This window comes from Spodoptera frugiperda, chromosome 20, assembly GCF_023101765.2.
Source record: "Spodoptera frugiperda isolate SF20-4 chromosome 20, AGI-APGP_CSIRO_Sfru_2.0, whole genome shotgun sequence".
In the NCBI taxonomy this organism is placed as follows: domain Eukaryota; kingdom Metazoa; phylum Arthropoda; class Insecta; order Lepidoptera; family Noctuidae; genus Spodoptera; species Spodoptera frugiperda.
Window position 1 is genome coordinate 9,518,089 of NC_064231.1, and position 18,808 is coordinate 9,536,896.

The window sequence follows — 18,808 nt, forward strand, 5'->3', positions numbered from 1 at the left end:
CCATTACTTAGCAGAGAATATTGTAAAATATTTTTAAGAACAATAATTTTAGCAATATTCACTCGACGTAACACAACAAGTTACTTCAGTCATATTCAAACGAAACTAACAAACGCACCATTGATGTTGTTCCCGAGAAATAAGTAGCTACACAGAAATTGGATTAGAAAGAAAAAAAATCGCAAGTGAAGGTCCGCAGAAAAAACGCAGCTAACTTTTAGAGAAGTACGACTCTCGCTTTGATACTTCTACAAGTATGAAAAAGTCTTGTTGATTAGCTCTTGGAGTTTTTATTTCGACGTATCTTTTACTTTTTTCGTCTTATTACGATTTTGAACAACTTTCGTGGTCCTTCAAGTTTTCCGTATAAAATAATATTAGGAAAACGAATTTGTTAACAAATAGACGATTCATTTGGACATTTCGCTTAGACAAATTTTTCGAATAAGAAGCTCTTTATTCTGTGGTAGAACTGAATTCTATTTCTTTGAAGTAGTAGTTTCATTTAAAGTTCAAGGTGTAAATTGTGCTGGAATTGTGGACAAATGTGGGACCTTCACCGGTGGTGCAGGACGTTTTATTGCTACAGTCAAAAGCTGAAACTCCGTTACCGAAATTGCCAATAAAAGCGTGTTCACATGAAGTATTCAAACTATTTAGAATGACAGAATGCACGTGATTGAACAGGGCCAGCGTGAACACGATAACTTTTGAAATGGACTCACCGTATTGGACGCAGTGTAGCGCCCACTGCCGCACTCAAGTAGTGAAGATTCACTCACCTGTGAACAAAAGAGAAATATTGTTACAGCTAGTCCGTATAAAGCGATTCCTGGTACATTTTGTGCGCAAAACAATTGCACCGATTCCATCGAATCCTATAGGGTACTGCAAGTTCAATCGCTCGATGTCGAGTTATTTTTTGTGAGTATTACAGTCGGTTTTTCGGTGAGCTTACGTGAGAATCAAACGGTGAATTCGTGTCATTTGGTGTATTGATTGGGTAAGTTGCCAGCCGAACTTTAGGTTTTATTGAGTGAATTAAATATCAATATAATAAAATTTATGATATAAATCTATACCAACGATATTGATAAAGAACATTTACTCAGCATTTACTTACAACCACGAACCCACGCAAAGTATCCATACTTTTAACATTTCAATCTGGCTAAGACTCTGCCCAAACCAAACCCAAAACATAATACAAAAGGGAACAATTCATATTTTATTCCACATCAAGACTGTTTTTCGTACGAAACCGAAAATATTTTGATAATTTATAAAAGACAATTGCAAACTAAAAGCTTGGGTCCTTTGTATCGCTCCTCGTGTCGTCGTATTCACTGAACTGATTTTAATCGGATGTTTTTTTTTATCTTTTCCTGTCTTTTGCTTGTTTTTTTACTCAAGGGCTTGTCTAAGCGGCCCGGATTTTATTAGCTATGAACATTCGATTACTGGATGGTATTTATTTATTTTATTTTATTTTTGTTTATAAATATTTGTTTACTGAAGTCGGTGTGTGGGTGATTCATTCAAACTAGAGGATTGTTTATTGGCCGAGAAGTGTTATTGAATATTTCTGATTTATCCAGTTTCAGTTACGACCTAAGCCCAATAAAGGACAGAATGCCAAACTGATTCAAATTCAACTCTTTAGAACTGTCCAATCTAAAAACCAAAATAAATGTTTTAATCTCAAGTCGTACTCCTAAGCGCATAAGCGACAATCACAATCACAATCACAACCAACAAATAAAAAAAAATAGACAACCAACAATACAAATCTCTACCCAACTAAAACATACTAAGTAAGTAAATAAATGTAGGTACACCTAATAGCAATCTTTATACCGACAGACAGACACACACATACACACAAAAATGTAATCTGTGAACTGTTACCTGCTTCATTAGCCTAATGGTCTCGGATTGGAAAACCGTTCGCGGATTTCTTGTCAAGAAATTTTCTGTAGCTCGTACTTTAAAATTGAACTCGGTAAATTAACTGGTTTTCTGCTAGTAGGTCGAGGATGTAAGTTTATAATAGATATTTTCTTTTATATCAAATCAAATGTGTGTTGTAGCTTATTCTTTTCATTTTCTCTATTACAATCTTCAGAGATTAAAATCTATAAGTGTTTACTTTTAATAAATCTGTAGATAGATCGATTCTGCATATGAAATATATTTAAAAAATAACTATCAGGGGTGATTAATAATGATCGATACTGATGCCAAAAATGCAATCAGTAATTTTTTTGTCTGTCGTGACTGTCTGTATGGTCGCGGTCTGTCTAGTATCAAAATATAGTTCACGAAACGTATAAATCAAGTCACTCTAAACAAAGTTTAGTCATACTCAAAGGGTCTAGCTAAAAAGACTATAACAACACAAAAGTGGTTAATTTGCTTTTAGGCACTCCTACATTTCCATCGAATCCACCCAAACAGTTTTAAGGTCGAACAGAGAACAACATTGACTAGCAACAGCAAGCGAACAAATCAAAAGCCTCACGTTTAAATAAAACCACAATTACTCTTAACAAAACGAAGAAAAAATTGTTTATCACGAATACCAAAACAAATTAAAGCACGTACATTAAATGCATTGTTTATAAAGCGGGTAACTCTCGTAACGTTGTTCTATTCCGATTCATAGGGGTGGTCCACAATCCCCGCTTAACTTCATTATGAGAGCGAATTGCTAAACGTTCCCATTGTTGACCACGGGTCCCGGGTTTAAGGGGTGGTTAGTCATGCAAATAGACGTCAACTAGAAACAAGCTCTTGGGGATTCGCCGAATGCGTTCCGATGTTTCGGTCTGCGTCGCCGAGACGTCCGAGAAATTGAATCAGTTTAAGGATTTGTGGAGTATATTTTATTTAGAGATGTCTTTAGCGTTGGGGGGTTTAGTGGTAATTTTGGTTTAATGCTATTGTCTAGGTATTGTAGTTTGATCAAGTTGTAGTAGTATGTAGACTTCAGTAAGTATTAAGTTGGTTTAGTGGAATTATGATCGTCTTTTACTTGATACTTTGATAGCCGATAGAAAACTGAATAAGAAAACGTTTCCGCCAACGCCTACCACCCGTGACCGTCATTCTATTTACGTACAAAAATAGAAGTATTTACTTAACTCGGTCAAATCAACCTAATAATAAACCCACGCTGTGTACAAGTCCCGAAATAGGTCACACAATTTCTTGAACTAATTTCGTATTATGTGCAACGCTATTATATCGCATATGTTGTGGAGTACCGAGTAAACAATTCAATGCGATGATATTCCGCAGAAATGTATTAGCTACAAACATAGCGGCAAACAACTGTTCACCTGCAACAACATATTACCGCTCGGTTCCCATTTGCCGTTCAATTTGCGAACATCTATTAGTTTGTCATTAAACTAATACGAATCTGAACAGCCATTGTACCGAAAACTGAAAGTCGATCAAACCAGGGACCAGTTTAAAGGCCAAAATGATTTTCCGCTAATAAACGTTTAGCACACAAAGGACGGTAATGGAGAATGGATTATGGATCTCAGTTATTAATGCTGTTTCAATGTAGCCGAGCACAGAAACTCGATAGTACGAATAATAGTGACGCGACAAACGACCAGAGCCGGGATTGTTTCGCTTCACTATTGAACAGTCCCATTATTGACGTATTAACTGCTACGATAATACACTTTGATGGAACATTCCCGATTATGTCGCGGAATGAGCCGCGATCGAATTGAACAATCGTACAAATACGTGCTAACAAGACCGTACCTAGTGAATAAAGGGTTATTTCTAATCCCTGGGTATTGGATGATGGGAAACAAAGGACAACCGGTGTTTTGAATTCTGCTGTTTATTGAAATACGAACAATGGGAGGAAAAATGGTGAAATACGTCTGGACGCAGTCCATCTGTGTGAAGCACATTCCTCATATCTCCCTTTCATACATTCTCTGATAAGTTTAACAAGCGATTGGAAATCCTGCTGCAGCTTTAATAAACCTTTGCCTGTGCGCTGTTTTGATACTTACGTGGAATTTATGAAAGGAATTTAATACCGTCGACTGATTTTACGAGAGAAACGTATTCAAAATATGCATATTATATATCTAATATTGCATATTTTAGACATCTGATATCTGGTATAGCGGTACGATTTAATTAGCACTGGAAAACGATCCTGCTATTACTTGGGAATATCAAGAAATATTTTAATGCAAATTATTATGAGTAAAACATGTATTACAAGTATATTTATTTGTAGATTCTTATCGATTTATGATGTACAGTGACGAGACCTTTCAGGAGCAGGTAAAATACAAGTGTTTCTAAAAGACAACGGTAACTTTGTCAAGCAGGCGTCATAAACCTCCGGTCCACCACGACATCCACATAAATTGATAGAAAACTTTCTATAATAATTATTATCAAAGGAAATTATTCATAAACACCAAAATCCTGGTTACAAAGAACGTCAGAGTCAGAGCAGACTGCTGAGAAAGTAGCAAAGTTTTCGAGTAGTGACGTGTACAAGTGAACATCAACGATGCTGGGGGCTTATCACAAGTTAATGCAGAACTTGTTGCACCGCCGTGTCTTAAACTTAACCGTGGCATAACTAATTACACGGACCAACCTATGTTTGCTTTGTAAATGTAAGATGAAGTTTCGGAATTTCGTTGTACCTATGTAGGTGGTACATGTTCGTGTGGGGCAAAAAGGGTGTGTGAATTTTGATGGTAATTGTCTTTTGGGTGCGTTTTTTTGTGTGAAATATTTTTATTGTATTTATTTACCTGCCTGGGTTACATACGTATATTTTTTGTTTGCGTTGAAGATTCAATTATACTTGATGTTGGTTAATGAAAGGTTATGATATGTATAACAAAATAGTGAAATGCTGCACAACTAAAACAAAAGGAAACCAAGACAAGCTACACAAAATATTGTCTATAAACTTATTACGTTCGTACCAATTGTACACCATACTCATAATAAACACAGTTTGAGTTTCTGCAATTAAGTCAGCAGTCGCGCACCTAAGTCACAAACTTCCCGTAGCGAAGTGCTAAAATAATTCCAATGTTAACAAATACGACGTGGAACAAAACAGTTAAATAGCAAAACCGTGAAATAGTCTGAGAGTCACCTCGCATTCAGTTCATTACCAGTCTACGTCGACTTACGTCATGCAATGTTCAAAACTTAATAAACTTTAAACAATACCCGGGAAGATGCGTTGTCAGAACTTCTAAAACTTGGAGTGAACAGACAACCAACCCAGCTACGCCCCTATTAAGATACACAATGTGGCCATGTTTAATAACATACCTTCGCAATATGCGTAAGTGTACCAGATACCTTCCACACTCACCCCCACACACACACATTCTAAGCCTCGGCTTTTTGGTCACAAAATAATTTGACCGAGAAAACTATTCGCAAGACATACCTTCGAATGGAAGTAAATTTATTTGAAGACATTTCTACCAAATAGTTTTTTTTTTATTACAAAGAGATGCTTTCAATTTCATTAAATACGTACGACAACAAAAAGATCGGATGGAAGTAATCACAGAACTGCTTCGAATTAGTTTTCACAATTTCAAAGGAAGCATTCCAAGGTTAGACAAATGTTGGAGAAGGATCAGAGTCGAGGGGCCTCGCGCTCGCCGCGCTCGTCGCCAACCCACCTCTCCTTTGATCACCGAATACTTGGTGACTTCTGTCCCCAATTTAAAAACTTGGCTTTGTTCGTGCGAGTTGTTTGACCACTTCTTTCTTTGTTTCAATGGGAGTAGGCACCCATTTGAAACGGTAAATTAGGAAACATTTTGATTGGCGGGTCACACGACACCGATAAACTTTCGGGTCTTGTTTCGGCAAACCTTTTAAAGAAATTACACGTTTCACGCTTCTTCCTTCTGTTTCAAGCGGTTCTATTCATTTCATAATTCGTTCTAAAGCAATATAAGTACAAAATGTACTTAAGCCCCTTAATTTCTCTGTAAGACTACACTGCATTATTTTCTGCCCATATAATGTGAAACATTTTTTAAATTGGGCCATAAAGCGAAGCCTTACCGAGCCAGGCTGGGCAGGTAGCGGGAAATTTAATAAAGTAACGTCTATTTTATCATGAATTATTCTGGAAGTATGTTTTGAAAAATTTTAAATTAATTCGCTATGTCTCAGAAAGGAATGTGGAATAGCAACACCCGAAGTTATGGTAAGCAATTTAGAATATGGACATTAACTAGCAAGGAAATGATTCTCAAAATAACTAGAGTAAGGAACCGGGAACGTAAAATTATAACGCGCGTCGAGTTCGGCGTAAGCCACACGTGTTCAATGCAACGCGTATGTTGCGTATGACTAGTAAATAAATAAACAGGAAATATTACATTCTGTGGAACAGCGTCCTGCTGACTTTTCTTTGATTTTTATTTTAAGAAACACTGGGACGGCGTTAAATGCTTCAGTTGATCCTATAAACAGAACGTCTGAGCGAGATTGAGAGCGAATACCTACACAAGTAATACTCGTAAGTAGATTAAGGCTGTGTTCCCTGTACATGATAGTCTTATTGGTTTCTGAGCATTTATCTTTACGATTCTTTTGTATGGTCGTACAGTTCCGAGGCTGTACCGTAATCTCATCCATTCATGGCACGTCGACTGTTTATTAACATATCGACCATAAAACGGACAGGCGCGAATCTGTGTTGATTTTTTCCGACTTTCCGGTGCAGACGGCTATTCATCGAGCCGTTTTTGCTATCGCTTCACTGCCAGCCTATTTTTGCTAAAAAAAGGATCAATGATGTTTTCACAGCGAAATAGATGCACAGACTTACATGCATTCCGACCGTCCATTTAATAGAATTCAAAAGGCATGGAGTAATTATGTTATTTTATGAATAAAATTGAGCAAAAATATAGTTTTAGCGATACGAACGTGAAATCAATTTGTTTCCATTACCATACATTTTAACGGTGAATAATATTATTTGTACGAATGTTTTTGTACGCCATCCGTATTATTATAATAAAACATTAATTGTTTTTGTTAAACAAGGCGGCATTACGTGTCGCATTATAACTTGAATCATATAAAATGTTTTGAAAGTGCCGTTGATGCAATATAAATAACATCAGAGAATAAATAAACGCGAACCAGTTAAATATGACAACGGATCGGTAGGAATGTATAACATCGCCATACGATTTCAATGTTTGTGTTCGCGTTTGTTTATTTAGCATGCAGAGGAATGAGACGACGACCGGCGGATCCCCAGTATCCGCGCAGTGTAACCTCGCAAACAGAAGAAAATGAAAATAAATAAAAATCTCACTTACAACATTTTGCGCGACACAGAAAAATGAATCTGTCTAAACGCAAAAGGGACAAAAGATTAATTGAAAATCGATATAGGGACATACCTTTGCGAATCTATCAAAATACATTCACTTTGAAACGATAAGGTTGGACTGAATTATACTGTCAGTGATGATTAATGCGGACTTATGACATGCTTTATTGACTCTTCCGCCATAAAGCTGACGATGCAAATAAAATAAAATCCCGTATCATTGAAAGAAAATACCTGCGCTCAACTAATTAAATGAAAAGATATGATTAATAGCAGCCATTACACAGCCGCTCTCTTTGAATATTCAAGATTTTTTCAAATGATTGCTTGGTAAACAGAGTCGTTTTAATATGGAATAGCTTGCTTTTATTTATTAAATAAAGTGTGGAAGAGAAACTTGAGAGATGGAAATGATACGATAGATAAACCTTATGATGCTGCAGTAATTGCCGCGTGCACTGCAAACTAAACTATTATAAGCACTGCTCGGGCGATTGTTATCTGAAGGAGTTGTATACAATTACTATTAAAACTATAAAAATAAATTCTGCTATCTAGTATCTCGTATTCTAGTGCCACGTACGGATAACTAACTTTTATTATTATATCAATTTCAGTATGGGGATCGATAACAGAAATAAAAGGCGCACGTTATATCAATTAGCTCGATTTCACCCTTTTTTATACAAATTCGGAACCATTAACAGCACTGGTTTATTTGAAAACCATTAGCGGCCCGAATGGATACGGTTTGAATCATCGATAAAATGAATGGCTGTCTTTCACAAAAGCCTCGCGATACGGGCCTGATGTGAAATGGAATTATTAAATTAACTTCAAAAAGGAAATATCGCAGGTATAGTTACATAATTACCCACATTTCAATAACGTTTAGAACAAAAATTGAAAATGAAAATTTATAATTCGTGTCACTGGTCGCGATGAATGGGGAGGATTTATTAACAGGCTCGGGGTTTTTTTTTTAATTACGTCTAATCCGATACAAAACCGCGCAAAAGAACACAATCAACGTTGGGTGCGCAACACTAAATCAAAACAAACTTCAGACTGGATCCCTTTTACAAAGTTTCTAAATAACGGCGAACAATCTTTTTCATTAAAAATCTCCATGAGCCCGATTATTAGGGAAGTAAAACGCCTCCGGTGGGCCGGACCGGAGTTTGGGAATATTCGCAAGATTTTCGCGAGGTCAAACTTGGGAATGTTAACAGATAATTACGGGTAAGTTTTAGCTAGCACGAGACATTTAACAGATGCTTTATTCGGGAGCGCGCGGCCGCGAGCGCACGATGAATGCTAATGAGCGGGCCTAGCGCCCGAATACGGCACCTACGTCTCACACAATAAGCGTGGGATTGGCGTGCGCGTCGGCCCGTCCCGGCTCCCGAGCCGCCCGTTAACACATTTGGACTCGTGTCTAAGGTTAATTAGATTAGTATCCAACAATGCTACGCAGATGTTATATAAAAACAGATTTAGGGTATATCACGCGGTTTATTTCGCAATGAAAATTAATTATCAAAGTTTCCTTGATATTATTTCTAGGTTGTTTATTTTATTGATACTGTTGGGAGTGTTATAGTAAGTTAGGGGTGACTTTAATACATATTTAGTGCTTTAAAATGCGGTGGAATTAATATTAACGCTATGTTAGTTGCCGTAGCTCTAAGACACGAGCAATTTACATGAGTTGTGACAGTCATACATCCTTCCGTGCGTTACGGGCCAATTAATTTTACACGGAAACGGATATATGAGCAAGGCGCAAATGGTTTCATCACACGTATAATTTACTGTTGTACGTACTTATAGTGGCAGGAGCGCTCGTGTTCTGTTTGTCTGTGTGCGTTGGAGAAAGGTGTCGGTGCTATTTTCTAGTCGAGCGCCGTTTCCAATTATTAAAGTACTTATACATTTATTTTATAAATCGTTAACTTCAAACATGAAACCTAATTATTTAAGCTCCATTAATTTTTATTACGAAATTAAAATTAAAAACAAATTCGATATCATTCCGCAAAAAAAAACCTCTCCAAATTAAAAGCACTGGCAACACAAGACACGTCACACAAATGTCTGGCAACACCTTAAGGTAAGCACAATCTATGTAAAAGCTAATTAATGCTGAGCAGGAAACGGAAGGGCAACGGGTCGCGTCATTAGATGCATTATGCAACGCGCCACGCATGCGCTAAGCATTACAATGTTGTGACGTCATGTGCGAAATGTGGCGGTACCTTTGTTTTCTTTGAGAAATAAATTTTAAACACGCTGTATAAATAATTCAGATTTTCTTGAGTACAGCGTCGAGCGTAGGTATGTTTCGTAGTTTGTTTTGGTCTTTGAACTGATGTTGTCAGTATTTGAGTACCTAGTGCATTTTTTCGTGGGATATTGTACTATGTACATACATATTTGGAAAAAATATTGTTAAGTTTTTTAGATATTTCGTATAATGAGAGCAATACTCTTAGAACGAAAAAAAGTAATCACACCAGTAGCCTAGTACCTACGTTTAAAAAAGAACTTTAAGATAAAAGTCTTTAAATACAAAATTACATAACCTCAACGAACATCCAAAAAAGACAAAGATCTAAGTACACACACACAACCAAACATATTAATATAACCAGTACATATTTAAATAGCTTTGCTTTCAAAAATAAGTTTTTAAACAGAAACGATTACGTACTGTGATTTACTATAGCTATCGGCGAATGAAACAAACCAGGCGTCTGCGCACTTTTATATTGTACTTTAACAAACTAAGAATGTTAAAATTAAATTTAGTTGTGTGTGGCTGTTACATGTGTTGTATAATTATGTAATGCGGTTTGGTTGTTGGTGATCGGTATCGTATCATATATCATATCATCTAATAGTTTACCAATGTGATGATATGGTATCGGTCTACTAGTACCTATATGATGATTAATTGCTTTTAATAAGTATCTATTGTTTTTCTGGTATATCGATATCTTTTAAATAATTTAGAGAACAAATTTTCAATTTCAGTAATAGAAATACTTTGCCAAATAAGAAAAAAACCTAGTCACAAACACCACGTATCTGTCACCATTACAATGTAAAATCAAACTGTATTTAGATTATATAACATAATAACTTTAAACAAAGAATATTTTTTCAAAATATAATAAATACTGTTTACTAATGACAAATAAAAACTACAAGTCTAAATAAAAAGCACAAAAAAAAAACAATTCGAATATTCGCAAATCTACCGCAGTCTCTCATCAAATAGGCAGAGAGCTACGACAGTCCCGCAGTCTCGCAGTCCCACAGAGCCGTACAACACACCTATACTGAATACTATTGACAAATGACAAATAAAAACTACAAGTCTAAATAAAAAGCAAAAAAAAAAACAATCAGAATATTCGCAAAGTTACCGCAGTCTCTCATCAAATAGGCAGAGAGATACGCCAGTCCCGCAGTCTCACAGTCCCACAGAGCCGTAAGTCGCACGTCTCAGCGGAAATGTGTAACGTAATGGTGCATCACTACACTCATTAAGCCCTACATTATAGCTGAATGGTACTCTGAGTGCCACATACATCTCGTATCCGATGCTCTGGAGCTAAGGCCCGCTGCATATGTTACTGGACTGCGAATGCTATTTTGTAGATTACTTTTTTTCAGGTGGTTAAGATTTTGTGAGAGAATTTAAATTTTTTGAACAAAAATGTTATGATTATTTTGTGCATAACAACGTATGATAATGATATCCAATCAAAAGGGCATTGATAAAACAAAAAACTCTCAATTGTTCAAAAAAAAAACATCAATGGAAATCGCATATTTTTTCTGCACTAAAAAAACGTAAAAAATTCATCAAAGGATGCGTAAAAACAATACGAATTATTTTCGAATGATTCCATTTATAAAAAATACAGACATTAAAAAATAAATAAAACGGACGTTCGAAAAAAAAAAATTGCGCCCCCAATATTATTTTGTCATATTTGCCCCAACTGGCCCGGAAAACGGGGAAATGTATTCGTGTCCATTTTTCCCTGCATATGTAATTAAGGTACACACATCAACCACATATACATACAATTCCAATTATTTATCCACAAATTATATCCATTAAAAGCCCCCAAGTTGAAGTAAATCTGGAAATTATGAGATATAAAGGGGGTGATATTCCAGCAAGTTATTCAGCTAATGTCCTATGATAAATGACCGCGGTAATTGTCGAAAACACTTCGTATGATTAGTTCCCAATCCTAGTCAATAAATCTTGAATATTTTATATTACTCAAATAAATAGGGACAGTTTATTATTATATTCTTTTGGAAAATCGATGTGGAAGGTGAAAAATGGTTCTTCTTTTTAAATCGCTGACTACTATCAGTAGTGAATTGTAATATGATTTTCGTAGAAATACGATGATATAAAACAGTGACCATAATCTTGAATTCTAAGTATTAGACAAGAAAATTATGTGTTACTCACGTCAGATTACTGAGAGAAAAAGCGCTTCAAGTAGAATTTCCCTAACACCAAGTGAAAATACATGTCGCCCACATTTTTAAGATTCAATACCACACCTATTCACGCACGGTTACGCTGCAGAATGCAATTTACAATAAATTATGTAGATATTAATAAGGTGTAGATTAAGGGTTGGAAATAATGGGCGGGCCATTCATCGTTCGATAAATTGCCATGGAGACATACTGTAGTCAGATTACGTGCTTCAATATCCGGAACCAGCCCACCAACGGGCTTGGGGGCTTGGGGGCTGTTCTACAAACGTATGTTTTTTTAATGCATTTTCAAATGGGAATGCGTAGATAAAAGGAAGCGTTGATGTGTTTTTATTTATGTTTTCGGCCAGTACCAGAATGGGAGGTCGATATTTTTGATTCGCTTTTCAAATTCGTGTACTGTTCTTGTAAAATAACAATGGGTTAGTTCGATTTTCAAAATATGATTGTGTTTTATGCCTATGTTTTTGAGTTTTAAAAATAAAGAATACCTAAGTCTAACTTAAAGCATTTTAATCTTAAGTCGTATGTTTAAAAAGTATCTTGCTTAGTACTTTAGTTTTTTTCTTTCACCTTTTAGCAACTAAATATGAAATAATGCAATATTCAAGTCGCGAAGTGTTCGTAAAAACACGAAGCAATGCTCGGCAACGACCGCTATTCCGCTCTAAATTTCTTCCACACAGGAAGTCTAAAACGTGTAGAAAAATTCGAGTGTTTCCATTCAATTGGTGGGTGATCGCTCGACCGTTGGGTATTGATACGTGAAAAAAATTTCAAACGTGTTTCGTGCTGTTATGAGTATTTCCTCCAACGTAACAGACACACAGCCGTGTAAGGAAATAGACGCGATTTACGAATGTGACTGCAAAAAATATATTTGTATCGTTCGCGGAATGGTTTCTTTTCTTATGAAGCCAATACGATTTGGAATTATCTGACGACGGATTGCGAGCGTCTTAAGGCGTTAGTAGTATTGATTTCGTGTTTCGAGAGCTATTGTAATGTTTACGAGACGGATTTTTACTTTTACGTAAACGACAACGTTAAGACAAAGTAATGAAGAGCTTCCGCGAATTTTGCTGCATTTCACTAAAGAAATCCGTTAACTAACAGTCTAGTCTCACCTGGGAGTACTGAGAATTGTACGGGTATTGCTGCGGGTGTTTTATGTACAGTGCTTATTTCCACGTCATATTTCTAAGTAAAAACTTATCCCCAACCTACTTACATTGTGAAAAGTTAAATAAAAGAAATACTCAGTTTATTTATTACATCTCTGATAACTACGGCTTGATTGATTTCTCTCATAAATATTAAACAATATTCATGACACACTCTATTTTATAGTTCTAAACTAATTTAAGATATCAGTCTGTAACATCAACGAAATAAGTAATTAGAATTTCGTTCGACTCTGGATACTAAAAGGTCTACAAAGTTAGACAGATTTTGAACCAACTTGTCACAGAATCTGATAAACGAAATTCGAATTATGAGGTGCGAAGTTGAACAAGAAAAACAGAAAGTGAGATATCAAATCTCATTTTGCGATCTATCTGGGAGCTAATAACACGTATTCCGTCCCCGTCCAACTTCGCAATACAAACATTGGAGAAATCCGAATATCTATTTAACGTTCCCTCCTCGGGCGGCAACAGATTAACGCCAATATTATCCATCGAACGCGACCGAACTGCAGACGGCCGAGTCAAACCTAACACTTAATCCTCACTAAACACTATTACAAAGACCACGTAAATTTATTCAGTGTGGATCGCTAATAAAACGGATAAACTTTCATTGTCACACACAAAGACGTAAGCGGTCGAACCCCGCACCCTATTAACGGCTCTATCGTTATCGAAATAGGTGTTATATTTGATAATGGGGGACGCAAATCTGTGGTGTCGGTGCAAACTGAGATACGTAGATTGATTGACAGAAGTCACGCTGTACATTGTATTAGAGGGATTGGAGGAAACTTAAACTGTCAGGCTCGTTACCAACTTGAATGGGTCGGAGGCTTAGCACTGAGATCGCAAACTGGTGCGTCTTTGATCTTCATAACAGCTAATTAATTGGGTAAGGAAAGCTTAACCGAATGTATTGACGGGCGTAAGCCTCTAAGAAACGCTGTTTAAACAACTTAAGGGACCGAGATTGTTTAATGATAAACCTTTCAGTGGGAATTTTCTGGGCAACGGGTCAATAACGGAAGTCGGCAGTTCATAAAATGTATATTTTAAATTGTATCTACAAGAGCGGAATGGTGGTTCTTTTAAATTTGAACTCGTAGGCTGGTTTCCAATTATTTTTAATACAAGCGAAACGATGGGAGGCAGATAAAAGGTATTTCATAATTTTAATAACATCGAAAAGATATTTTGGTGGTTATTATTTTTATTCAGGTAGGTATAGGTACAGGTATTGTGTGGGATTTTATTGGAAAATATTTGTGGCCACTATACTAGGTAATCATCAATTTGAACAATACAATTCAAACAGGGATCCTTTTCAAATAATTATTTCAATTCGTATTGTGAACATATATACAAATAATAGCATATTTGTTTACCTACTGAAAATTAAAATATATTGTATTGACATTAAAAAACAAAATGAAATGCTCATTTGGAATTGCAATTTGAATTTGAAATCTATATTCCAAATATAAAAAGTATTCCATTCATTCCATTTATTGTTCTATTTATAAAATTGACAAAAAAAGAATAGTGTTGTAGAGCAACTGGACAATATTTATCACCAATATCGATAATAGAGGGAAACTACAAAGCGAACATGAAATGTTTTGGCCATTCTATAAATTAAAAATTCCGACTCATACAGTGGATGAAAAGCTTTGCACTAATGCCTGGAACAGCATTTTTAAATGACAACAAAGAGTTCTACAACTAAACATGACTTTTTTATTTGTTTTGTTTATTTTTTTATAAATATGTGCAGATTTTTTAAAAGGTTTATGCAAAAGTCATTTTAAAATTAAATTATATATTTTAGTTTTTCATAAAAAAGCGAATGAACTTTATAATTATAATAGGTACCTATTTAGGTATTATATTGTTGGCATCACTTTATTTTTTCTACTCAATTAATAGGTAAGTACCTTTTTGTATCTTAAGATTTTTATAATAATGAAATTGATACTTGATGAACGTGTAAGTACAAAAAATACTTAAATATAGACTATATGAGTTAAGCCTACATAAAATAAATAAGTGGCTGATATTTTTATGACCAACACACACACATACAAGCATATATTTTGTACGCGGTGCACACATAACGTTATTATAGACAGGTGTTCGGCTCGGAATGTGCTCGTAAAACCAACTCTATATGGATTTATTATTTAAAGTGCCCTACACCCATTGTATCAAGACTATCAAGTGTTGAGGTAGGTCGCAAACACTTCACCACTATTCATATTATTTATACACGAAGGCCATAACTTCAATGATCTTAATTCTATCAACTTTTATATTAATTTTCTATTTTCCGGAGATTTTTCTTATCCAAACAAAATTTGCCGAGAAAAGAAATAACTTATACTTTGTTGGCCTCAAATCTAAACAGTCATACTAAAAACCACTAGAAATGTCCTATGGTCGCCAAACTACGTAGTTTTGATAAGATATATTAACACAAACCAGATAACAAAACACTGGAACCACGACCAAACATTCCAATCACAAACTGTAAATCAAACAGCGAGCTTATACAAATTAATTAAGATAATCGTTTACGCGTGAAATTTAATAGGTAATTAACGTTTCTAAATGTAACCCTGTAATGTCCGGTGGGGTCCGTTAAGCCCCGCGCCGTCTATTACCTAACCAAACAATTGGTTGGGACCGATAGTTAGGTTGCAAGCGTGCGAATATCCCGCAAAGAACTTACGATTAGTATCGGGGTTAAGTATCTTAAACTTGCTTACTTATCTTCGGTTAAGGTTTGTTTATGAGGCTGATTATAATAATGAACATTTGTTATTTAAAGCGGCTGCATCGAAGGTGTTTACGGTAAACGGTATTACGTAATAAAACTTGATTTTCCCTTGTTTATGCCATGGTTTAATAGGTTTAATCTTGTGGTTAACACGCGTCCTACATAAGCGAATTTGTAGGGATATTTGAATGATAATTTATTTGGAGTATCACCATTAGTCCGGTTGTCCGGTTAAGCACATGTATCCAGAAATCAGGAAACTATCTTATTGGGTTAAATAACACAGAGTCAAATTGAGCTACGTTTTATTTAGCATAAAGATTTTACCTTGAAACAATCGGTGAAGATAAACTAAAAATCAGTCCATTTTCTAACTCATTCTGGAAATCACAAGCCTATTCTTAACTGTAACAAAATATATCAAACATTGTTCCCAAAAACATGAATTACGTGCATGTTGTTTCAAAGAATTAAGTAGTGTGACAGTACGGCCCATATGCTGCTCTTATTTTGCGGTATGTCGTAAGGGATTTAAGTTTGTTCTTGTTTAAACAAAGCTGGAACTCAGGTAACTTGTAACTTATGTACCGATATATGTTCTTAGTACTTAGTGCTTAATTCTTAGTGTTCACAACATTACGGCGCAAATGAAAATTTATTTGTGTCACGTGCTTATATCGGTTTTGTAGAGCATACATAATTTTGTATTAGTTAGTAAGCTAGCATATGTTGTTAGTTATTGAATCTAGGTGGTGTTTATGGATAAAGGAACATTTAGAGGGTGTTAAGTCCAACTGATAGAAAACCTTGCATTAGCCATAAACTCACTACTACTGTTGCTTGATCATTAACAATCATAATCGATATAAATGAGGCTACTTGACAGTGAGATTTCCCCGTCACTTACACAACTATAATTACGTATGTATAGTAAACTTTATAGGACAGAAAAATAAAACGACAACGATCATTTAGCATACCAACACGTCGAACAGAGGCCGTATCTACCCAGCTGAAACATTAATCAATTGATAACAGGCGTACCGAACAAAATGTGACAGGGAATAAAATCAATAGTTTTTATGTATTCGGTCACCCTTTATCATCGAAGTTTATCATGTCTGCGTGTCGATAACGTTAGGACATGATTATTAAATGACCTCACCTAAATATAATAAGGTTAATTTATTTGTCAAATATCTGCCCGACGCGGAGAGGGTTAATCTTGGAAGCTTGGTATTCAAAACATGCGATTGATCTTAAGATAATTCTATTCATACTTTACTTTAAAGGAATATTTGATTTAAATTGAAAAGCAATGCAGGAAGGCTTGTTTTTCTTTGAAGTTTCTTGTTATTTTACAACTGCCTTTTACATAGTTATTATTGGAACATTAAACTTTACTGTCATAAACATAAAAACCGTTTTCCAGTGTGCAATAACTAAGTTAATTTCAAGCATGATTCGTTACTGCATAGCAAGTTTAATGCCAGGCAGTGTGCCATCAAACATGTTTTAATGTACGAAATACAAACGCGACGTTTACTTTTTCTCGCCATCTTTTTTAATGTAAAAAGGTAAACATTTCAAGTTCTATGGAAAAAAAACAGCAATTTTACAAAAAAGTTTTAATAGCCGCTGTTAATGTAGGAACAAATTTAAATATACGTTTATTAGTCCTGTTTAGATGCGCATAGCTGACCTTAAAAGCTGGCAGGAAAATTCTGCCATTGTGGGGATTCTTAATGGACATATTTTTACTGACTGTATTGTATACTCTCCGAAATTAAAGTAAGGGTTAGCAACGTAGGTAAGAAAATACAAATAAATAGATTATAATAATTATAATGTGTTTTCAGTGAATTTTCGTTTCAGGAAAGGTTCATTCCTAACAATTACCTAAGCGTTTTTAGATTGAAACATTGTGTACTTAGTATAACTTAAATAGTTTGTTGTCTAAAGAGCGAAAGTTAAAACAAAACAAAAAAAAATTAAAACATGGAAATAACGACTTCGCAATCTCTTGTTTCTTGTAATTGAAAATTAAATACTTTAAACATTTTAGCCAAATTTTCAAATATTCCATTCTATTTTATTTTGTGTTCCATTTTTATATTGAACAAATAGGAATAGTCATGTGCACGGACAACCGTAAAAACTATCGATAAAAAAAAAACGTATTGTCGGTAATCGACACCTGTGACAATTAATGGCGGGTTCAGTCCGCACCACTTTCATTACTCGCTCAATACTCGGTGTATGAATTGGTATTCGTTTGTTTGTGCACATATTTAGTGATGGGGGCACCGCCCGCCGCTTTATGGAGTTGCCTAGTGTGAAATTTATTTTATTTGCACGGTGATAAGGGTAGTGTATTGTTTTTTGATTGTGTGTTTTTATTTTGCCGATGTTTCTTTTGAAGTGGATGTTATGTTCGATAAACGTGGCGGGTGCTAATGGAATTGTGTTTATGTTTTGGATACTTTAAAGCTTTAGCAATGATCTCGTTTGATGCTATTTTTAATTGGTATACTATTTCTATTTCCGAAGAACTATAATTCCAGCTTTCAATACGGCAGCGTTAAAATATGATCGATTACTTTACTAACAGCCGTCTTACATCGATTACATTAACATCTATCGAGAGAACTAATGATCAGCACCTTAACTACACTATTATGTGTAACGACAGGTACGATCTGAAGTCAACGCGAGTCACAATCGATTAGACATCGAGCAATTAGATCACTAAGTTTAGTTCCCTTGCGGGCCCGCACTAACAATGTGAATTGTAATTGAAGATCGTGAGACGTGCACACTGGAGCACCATTTGCGTTCATTATGACGTAAAGAGATGCTCAAGCTTTTTAGTGAATACTGAGACCATTTTACTTGGAAAACTGAACTGGAAAATGCTTT

At 35.3% G+C, this 18,808-nt stretch overlaps 1 protein-coding gene across 8 annotated transcripts in view; it reads right to left on the minus strand.

The window, feature by feature from the left end:
• Nucleotides 1-18,808, minus strand: part of LOC118282293 (polypyrimidine tract-binding protein 1) — a 382,932-nt gene that overhangs the window by 111,355 nt on the left and 252,769 nt on the right. For 3 of the 8 annotated variants that reach the window (XM_035603304.2, XM_050701328.1, XM_035603309.2), the window contains one exon: nucleotides 726-782. The exons of the other annotated variants lie outside the window; for them this stretch is intronic. In XM_035603304.2, the coding sequence (XP_035459197.1) occupies nucleotides 726-782 (57 nt within the window). The remainder of the gene's footprint in view (nucleotides 1-725; nucleotides 783-18,808) is intronic. 8 annotated transcript variants of the gene reach the window in all.